Raw genomic sequence first — 9941 nt, forward strand, 5'->3', positions numbered from 1 at the left:
TAGTCAACTCAAACACACAGAATTCATCCCATTGCATACAACTCAAACACATTCAAGCACATCCACACAAGCCCTATTTAAGGTTAACCATACCACACTCCAAAACTGACCAGGTTTGCAAGAATACCATCTTTATTATCCATAGCCAGCCACTTGCTACCCTGTGCCCAGTTAAAGCTACCTTGGATTTTATCGAGTGTAGGCCCCATACCCCTGTTAACCACAGTTTTCTAATTCATCTTAATACAAAACCATTGACGAGATACCAATTCAACGCAGTCCTTTAAAAGGCTATTGAAAACATATTACCAACACCAGGCCATTTTGGCACACACAGCTTTCGAATTGGGAGGGCAACAGACCTTGCATTACAGGGCACATCCGATTCTGAAATTCAGAAGTTTGGTAGATGGAAATCAGTAGCTTTTCTTAAATACATAAGGATCATGTAGCTTGGTTCACAACAACATTCCCATACCTACTAGGACTACAGACATCTACCCATCGATGCGGGGGGGGGGGGGGGTATTTGGACATGTGTATAGTCAATTTAAAATCCAAAACTAACCAACCCAAAGCATTGCAGGTCTAAAAATATGGATCATAGGATCATCCATTCCTTTTTGGGCAGGGGAAGCAGCCAAACACTACCCAGGGGGACAAAGCCTGAACCTCCCTGCCACACTGCTATGGAGATCACGCAGGGGGATGGAATGGCAGGAATTAGACCCACAATTCCTACAGCTCATCAAACATGAAGTACCCCCAAATTACTTAGTAATTCATCTAGGATCCAACGATTTGGTAACTCCAAACTCCAAATACTAAACTGGTGTGGTCAATCATCTTACCACGCCGTTATTGGCATGGAGCTCCATTGAACAGTGGAAAAAAGATAGACAAGAAACGTAAAAGAATTAACAAAAATATCTCAAAATTTGTCACAGAAATGGGTGGGGGTGTAATTTCACATGCAAACATATCCGTTGCCAATCCGGACATTAGATTTGATGGTACCCACCTCTCCGAGCTTGGCTTCAGAACTTTCTTAAATAACGTAAAAAGTGGATTGCGGTCCCTCATTCAAGGGAAGGGAAAAGTATCCCCTAATGTAAAGTAATGGAGGAACATCATATCGATGTCTGTGGCGGGTCCGGAGGAATGAGTGGGAGGGTTGTGAACACATCTGGCTCGTTGTTTCCCTGCCCAGCCATCAGACAAGTTGGTGGGCACATTGTTGGGTAGACAGGTTGTCTACAAAGTATCCAACCTATGGCAATGTGTAATAAAAGTCAAGTAAAAAGACAAGTAAAAAGTTTTCGATTGGGGTCGTAGCCAAGTCTGCAGGCCTGGGGCCCCCTCCACCTCTTGTAACAGGAGGGGAGGCTTAGTACTGGAGTACTTGGGTGTAAAAGTACTGCTGACCAGAAGCAATCACCGGAAGCAGGGTATACAGATGTGCTCGCAAACCTCTCGGTCCCTAATGTCTAGTACCTAAATTTGGGATCTCGGGCATCTGTGACCAACACAGGGCCACTGGTTTTGCCCGGTACTTATAAGTCCATATGCCAGCTATCCCTCCTGGACCCTAATTTTTGATTGTACATTTATGCAATGCGGCCATTTAATGCCAATTCCCTGATGTCCATCACAGTTATGAGTAATGCAAAATTGTATATGTTTTTGTTCAAGTCTTTAATAAATGTAATGAAAATTATACAGCTGTTGTCTATTGTAAAGCTGGCACCAAGGAAAGGTCATGATGACCCTATGTGTAAAAAGAATCAAGTAACAATGCATGTCAGGTCCTGCGGGGCAGTGATTACCTGACTGTTCAATATATATATATATATATATATATATATATATATATATATATATATATATATATATATATATATATATATATATATATATATATATATATATATATATATAGATATATTAGGGATGTCAACAAGTACCCGGTTAGCCGGGTACTCGATCGAACGTCCGTGTATCGAATACTAAAAATGGTACTCGTTTACTCGGATGTGTATTTTTTCTTGTTTCAAAGTACTTATTTTTATCAAAAACTTATCAAAAACTAACTTAAATATGCATACAGTAATTATACCGTGTAGTCTTCTACACCTCTAAAACACTCATTATCGCGTGTGGCTGTGTATATACAGTAATTAGTTACCAAGCTGTTCTCACCTATCTTGGTCCTTAATTTTTGGATGGCTTCAGTGATTGTTTTCAGTGATTATCGATGGTCTATTATCTTCAAATTTTTTTTAAATTATTTAGTTAATATACGGCAGCGAAATCGGACATGCATAGAAATGCCGCTACCCTCTTCAAAAATGAAGAAATATTTAGAAATAACTAAATATTTTTAAAAAAATGTTGAAAGTCAGCGTAGTAAGTTTAGTGTATACGGGGGAAGCAATCAACATATGAAATTCTTTCCCCTTATATACACTAAACTTACTATAATATTAGACTAAACTTACTATAATATTAGAGTAGCGATCCCAACAACGTCCGCTGCTTCTCTTTTGCTAGTCTTATCATCACAAACCTGCGTAACAGAGTGTCCTCCTTTTGATGAAATATAGATTCTAAACAAGAACTGTAAACCATTTGTAATTTTTGATCTGATAATTATGTCTTTTGTGTTTATATGATAAATAAATATAGTGCCAAAAATCATTTACGTTGGAATCGGTGTTTATATAGTACATTTATAAACGTGATAAAAACAGCCTTGGGGTTTAACGGGGATCAAGAAAATTAGCACACTTGTATTTACACTTTTACCGAGTACCCGGGTACTCGATCGGAAAAACGTCCGGGTAACCGATTATCAAAAATTGACCGATTTGACATCCCTAATATATATACATTGTATATATATATATATATATATATATATATATATATATATATATATATATATATATATATATATATATATATATATAGCCTGACTCTTTCTGAATGGAAATATACATCAATTTTTAAAATATCTCACTTTTTCAGTATTTTATGAGCATTTTGGTAAGGCCATCACATGTATTATGTTTTTTCTTGTTTAAAGGATTTTTAAGTTTTTGCGGTTTTTAGTGTGCGCAGCATGATCATTTTTGGGGTATTATAATTAGTGCACCCACTCATGATATGTAGGAATGATTGTTTACAGTGATCGCTTTGCGCCAAATTTACAGTCATTGAATATTCAGAAAAAATATGTACTATTTGTATTTATCTTTGATAAAATTGAATGGATTTGTCCAGTTATTTGTCTCTTTCATGTATAAACCTAATGCAGATTAACAGATATTGTATTTATATCAAATTCATGTCATTTTATGAACTTGATCGTCAGTCTGTAGGTAGTCGAGTCTGAAGTCTTGTATATCAGGAGTAATTATTAATAACTCATTATGTATTAAACGCAATACTGTGTTTTAAGTCATTTTATCAGTCATCTAGTCATACAGATACTTGGTTATTAGTCAATATGCATCTGTACATCATGTATACAGTTCAGTAATGTTTGTTGTATTTCATCTTTGTAATTCTGTTTTTATGTTTGTTACAGCCTTTTACCACTTGTGTCAACATTATAAACTGATCTACCAGATTGCTGGTGTTTTTTCTTTGAACCTTTTGGATTGTGTTTGACCTGGGTTTAACTGGCTGTGTCTGGGCAGCTACACCACTTTAAAACAATGTTGACGTTACTTACTGAAAACGTAATGACGTCGCATGCGTCAAATTCAGGTTCCAAACATTCTTTACAAAACTACATTTTTTAAATAACCGTAATCGTTTTGACACATATAAACTTGGGATTTTTTTCTTTCAAGCAACTAGTATGTAATTATTTATGAGGGAAGTCGCAGACTATTTTCATACTATATTAGAGCAGATCTAGTAATTTCGTAAAGGGAGGGGTGGGGGTCTAGACAGGATCTAGGAACGGTTTTTATTCAGTAAAAAAATTAATAAATATTTGTTGAATTCCACACAAGGTTTTCTTTTTATAATTAATACTCTACTTCAATTTATGAAAGATTTAAAGCACTTGTAATATTGAAATATAAAAAGTTCTATATCGATGTTACAGAAAGGCACCTCGTGCGATTAAAGCGGGACATCCCCTCGCAAAATAGCACATCGATCCCGATATGAAAAAAATATTTTCGGATATACATGTATTTATCCCCTATAACTTTGTTACTAAGGGATAATAACACCTCATGTATTTTCTGTATTACCGAAAGATTTTAAAAGATAAAAAAAAAAAATCTGTTCACTACTTCCAAGGGGATTTTTTTTAATTTTTATGAATACTCTAATAAAAATGTTTTAATAATTAAAGTTTCCATTGTTTATACAATTCAATTTCTTTGCCTGTCTTAGTTATGAAGTAGAAACATAACAATAAGGCACATAATGATGTTGAAGGATTGTTTTATGAACTTTTATTCTGTACATGAAAATTTAATTTTTTTTGTCAACTTCTTACTTTTAATGTAAATCAATGTAATGTAAAATTTAAAAATGGTTGTAATGCTGTTGGCTCTTATATATTCTGAGCGAAATGAAATAGAGTTGCATTACAATTTTTATGCAATCTATTTGAAACTGAAACCGAATATATTTTGAGACTTAACAAGCCCGTAGAACGCGAGGGGGGAGGGGAGGATCAGAGGGAGCCTGCCCGCCCCCACTTTTTCTGAGTCTAGTATTTTGCTATAGCAAATTTCCTTTTATACATGTAGATGTTGGTTCCCTCACCCCCCCCCCCCCAATTTCTGGTGCTGTAAGGTGGAGCACTGGCAAATTCCAGGATTTGTACAGATAAGTTTTCCCCTGTTTTCTGCTTATCAGATTATTTTGGGAAGCCCCCCGCCCCCCCCCCCCCCAATCTTCCACTCATTAGTCAGTATAGGTTTTTGTTTTGCTTGTCAGATTTTTGGAAGTTGACCCTCCCCCAACTTTTAAAACTATAGCTACGGACCTGCTTGAATATAATGTATTTTATATTGTAACATAATAAAGGTCATCTATTCATCTTCCTCTGTGGCTTCAGCTAACCTTAAACCTAAGTTTTTCATATTTCGTTGCGATGAAATTTACACAAAATTATATCTTTAAACAATAATTAAATATTACGTCCAACACACATGTTTATACTTTTTTTTGTATATAAGGCGATTCGGTTAAGCAATATCCCATTGAATGATTGTCACTCTACCACAATAACTTGACTTTCATAGACGACTTCATATCTGCTTTTGTCTTGAAAGCAAAAGATAAAATAGAAAAACCATTTTTTCCTAGTTCTTGTCTCAAAAAATAACAATTTGTCAGAATCTCGAAATTAAAAAAACATGACTCTTATTTTTTCCTGCTACCACACGACTGAAATAGAAACATTTTTTTCTTTAAAATCAGACAGATGTGTGTGTTTGTTTAATCCTTTTCCTTCAGTATCCCTACATCAACAGAACTTTCAAAAAATGTCGGGATATACGGGGTATCGAGATATCAGAGCTGAGACTCGACATCCAAGATTTCAACACGAAACGTGACTACTTTACAACATACAGATGTACGCGAATTCAATTTGGGCCAAAAAAAAAAAAAACAAAAAAAAAAAAACAAAAAAAAAAAAAAACAAAAAACAAAAAACAAAAAAAAAAAAACAATGGTTTTTGACATATTTTATGGTTATAGAAGTTTTGCCTGAACCTCCGTTTTTTTATCGCTCGAAACATCACCAGTGTTAATTTTTTTTTTCATTTTCATCAAACTTTACGCAGGTAGGTTAAGGCTTCCCGTAGAAATATCACAGTGCACTCTGTGCCTTCACATCTCTGGACTACCAAAATATGACGTCATAATGGAAAATGACGTCAAGTCACTGCAATCTTGAGGTGTTATAACGGGGAGAGTGTCATGAACTTGACACTTTATTTCAAACTGCATGTAAAATGCTAGATAGCTATTGCAAAATTCGCGGGTCGTTAAAGGTTTTTTAAGTCTTATATGTCCGAATATTTTAAACATACACCGCTTACCTACCCTTGATTGAAATTCGGCATGTTCAAAATGCTTATGAAAAATATACTTTTGAAATGTACTCTGTTTTATAACCGTGGTTGGAAGTAGAATTTATTTTGTGTGTATAAAAGAGTCTGGCGCAGGTGATTAATGAGGATTAATCTGAGAATTTTTGTGGAAACCTGTAAGAAGAGGTTGTTCTCTAACTGAATCATGCTTGGGAAAAATGTGTGTTGGCTTTGTTTTAATTCAGATTACGATATTGTGTGGAAATACCCTCAAATTTGTAGGTAAGTTGAATTTCTCACGAAATATTTTATACCCAAGTAATACTATGACTTTTCCCAAGCATATTTCGGATACACAAGGATACGATGAGTTTATTTATATAACAAAATGTTAATAATTATTGTGTTAATCAGTTGCGCCGAAGCGATTTATATGAAACACTTCAAAAAATTATTAATGACCGTCACGTGATCAACAAAGTCATGTGATATCATAACAAATATGTTAATATATAGCCGAGGAAACCTTCTATATAAATTGGAAGTACTAAAGTTCAATACTTATAAATTAAAACCAAAACATACCTCTTAATGACATATTATGTTTTGAACGCATTTTAAAGCTTCTGGAAGCCTTAACATAGATGCGTAGATTTCTTTATTGTTGTCTTTCCACTGGTTTGGTTGATGTTTTTGAACATTTTCTTAACATTTGAATATGACATCCATAACAACTTATTACTTGTACTTATTCCTCTATCAGTGATTTATTCTCAAATTTATCAGAAGTTTGAAAATTTTTTTACAGCCTTATCTATCGTTTAATATATTGTTTCTTCTGTTTCATAAATATTTTAATCCTTGTATTACCGTCGATGTAATTGTTATTTTCTTCAACATTGATCATAATGCTTTTGGAAAAAGTCCAAATTAGCTGCATTTATTTCCTAAATATATTGCAATTCAATTTCAAGTCAGTTTTTATTGGAACAATTTGAGAAAATTGATACAAGAGTAATTTTTATCAGAGACCACTTTTTTATGTATTTATTTGATCATTTATAAATTTTTTTTTTATCATAATTTATTTTTGCAAAATAGCCGTGGCATCCCCCTTTTCCGATTTTCCCCTTAGCATATTCTCTTGCTGTTAAGGTATTCAATGTATAAAGACCATATTTTGTACCTAATAAATGAATGGTCCGAAATGATTAATCATGGTAACATTTTGAAGGTGTTATGAAATAAACATACCCCATCAAAGGAATTTACAAAATTTAAATTACTGTCCAATTAATTGCACCTTAAATTTTACATTGACGTCTTTGGGCAACGCATGTTTTATTAAGATATTGTAAAAAGTAATGTGAATTTCATGCAAATCTCTTGGTGAAAATATGCATAGACTCTCTTTTTATTAAAATATGAAATAGAATGAATCATTTACCACAGATATTTTGACAAAATTAAAATTTTCTTCTTTTCATCAAGGGCAGATAACTCTTCAAAAACTTTTCAGGTGCAAAATGATCAGCTTCTTATTTGTTATCAGTCATGTGAATTTGGCTCATTTCGCTTTCATCGTTATCTAACAATGTATTTTTAACTAGTTTACAACAATTCAAAATTGTTCAAAATACATTTTATATAAAGGTATTTTTTTAGAACAAAGAAGTGTATGTGTGTGCATTGATCTCTCTCCATCTCTCTCTCTCTGAAAAATATACGTGTAACAGTATGTAGAATACCATTTGATATTAAGACTTAGTCTACACTGAATATGATTCAAATTTAAACATAAAACAAATATATAGTATCTTTAGCCATGCATCATATATACACATAGCTATAAATCGTCGTAATTTTAACAATGAGTTCAATGTCGTGTTCAGCTTAATTATGTGATATCAAGTAAAAATACTTAAACAGAATAATTAATAAATGCATGTACTAGTGTGTAATTATATTATTTAATAGAAATTTCCGCATTTCATATCATTTAATGGTTTTCTTGTAACACCTGGAAATCCAAATTTATTTCTTGTTCACAAAACGCAGTCGACAAAAATTACTTCCGTGTTTACAATACTGCGACTTTGACGTTTGTTTTCTGCGCATTGTGACGTCAAAATAATAAGGGCCCTTTTCTCATGACGGCAGTCATATATATATATAACGCTGCAAATTGTAATGGTTTTATTTTAGAATTTAAATTACCTGCATTCTTTACTAGAATCACCAGAGCCAGTGTTGCGGTTTTCTATTTCCATAAGTTCTGAAAAGAATTGCGTACAAGACAGAAGACTGGTTTGATCCACCACAAACTTGTTCATCACACACTGAAAGTTTTCTATGAATCCTATTAAAGAAAGATGATCATTTCATCACTTTTAACATTTCATTTTAATTTTTTTTTTATATTTCTTCTATCTCTGAATTTTATAATTTGAGCGAAAAGGGTAAAAATGAATACTTATAGCTAATGTTTTGAAAAGATTAAGATATATCTCCTAACGTGAAGATGCGTTATATAATGTTTTTCGGTATCTTCATCTGTAACGTTTTCATGATATTTGAATTGAAAGTAATACAAATGTATAATAGTTTCTGTTGATATGTTATGTAGAATCGCATTATGCATAAATCTTTGTACCCTGCTTTCCTTCTGTGCATAGGTATTTCTCAGCAGAAATCCTCATGTCCAAGGTTAATGAGAGGCTGTTTGGAGATACACATGATCTTTTCATATCCTGAAGACACGACACTAGCTTCCCCTGGAACCTATTCCATGATAAACAAAAGGCAGAAAGGCTCTATGATGAATATTTCAGTGATGCGCCTGATTGTTTCACAAAAATAAATCAATTTTAACATAGAACTGCTTTTCCTGATAAACTTTGTTAGAGCATTAAGGGTAAAAGATTTAACAAGAGTATTTTACACACCCTAATTTCAGCAATAGCATTTTCAAAAGGATATCATTTATTTCACATGTGCATTTTTGTGAAGTAAAATCAAATTTAAAACAAAATTAATGAAAAAAAAGTGTTCATCTGCATCTTCTTGTTGATTTAGTTTCTTTAAAAAGTTTGGCAATTTAATTTTGAATTTACTTTCATTTTTTTTTCTAGTGTTAACTAGAATTAATTATCAACTTACTTGCAATATTCGTTTACGCTGTTTTGGGCATCAACAGTTGTAAGATTTTTCCGTGATTGAAAATTGATCAAAAGCTCGCTGAAGGAACCTTTTTCGTCCACGCATTGAGGCAATGTGTTAAGGTCACATGCATGGGCCAGGCATCCTTTTTGTGCAAAAAATTCAGCAAAAATATTAATCTAGAGACTCGTCGTATTTGGATCTAAACACACACGCAAATAGCAAGAATATTTACAAAATAGCACAAATTCTTAAACCTTTTAGGATAATTTAGTTCAACTTACCTGATAAGATACAAAACAGCAGGAAACTCATTTTCTTTAACCAATAAATATTTTTTTAATCTGCTGTTCTAGTGTAATACATATATTCAGATAAATGTATTATGTTTTCTTCCTCAATTATAGGGGGATAGGAACGGAAACATATTAGGGGTTTACAAAACGGACGGAAATATCAATTAAATTAAAGTATATAACGTAGAGAGAAGCGAATACTTTCGTGGCTATGCAGATGTAGGTGCATGTATTTAGATAACTTACAGCAATCGAGATCAAAAATCCAATTAAATATTACTGTGAACAGAACAAACACAGAATCTTGAAAAAAAAATTATAGGTGGGATCAAGTATCTTGGAGGAATAAACATCACTTGTTGACAGGTCACAACTGACATGATTCCTTTGTATTTGCTAGGTAAACGGATAAATTCAT

General features: G+C 33.1%; 1 protein-coding gene across 1 annotated transcript; it reads right to left on the reverse strand.

Moving 5' to 3' along the window:
• Positions 1-1083: 1083 nt before the first annotated feature.
• LOC133201653 (uncharacterized) lies at positions 1084-9590 on the reverse strand. The gene is made up of 6 exons (XM_061337440.1): positions 9512-9590; positions 9228-9372; positions 8722-8849; positions 8286-8427; positions 3598-3709; positions 1084-1254 (listed from the first exon to the last, which is right to left on the reverse strand). The coding sequence occupies exons 1-6, from the start codon at positions 9540-9542 to the stop codon at positions 1084-1086; spliced, it is 729 nt and encodes a 242-aa protein (XP_061193424.1). The 5' UTR covers positions 9543-9590.
• Positions 9591-9941: the final 351 nt, after the last annotated feature.

This window comes from Saccostrea echinata, unplaced genomic scaffold (genome assembly GCF_033153115.1).
Source record: "Saccostrea echinata isolate AGI-Se365-2 ecotype Australia unplaced genomic scaffold, CSIRO_AGI_Sech_v1 ptg000045l, whole genome shotgun sequence".
NCBI classification, from domain to species: domain Eukaryota; kingdom Metazoa; phylum Mollusca; class Bivalvia; order Ostreida; family Ostreidae; genus Saccostrea; species Saccostrea echinata.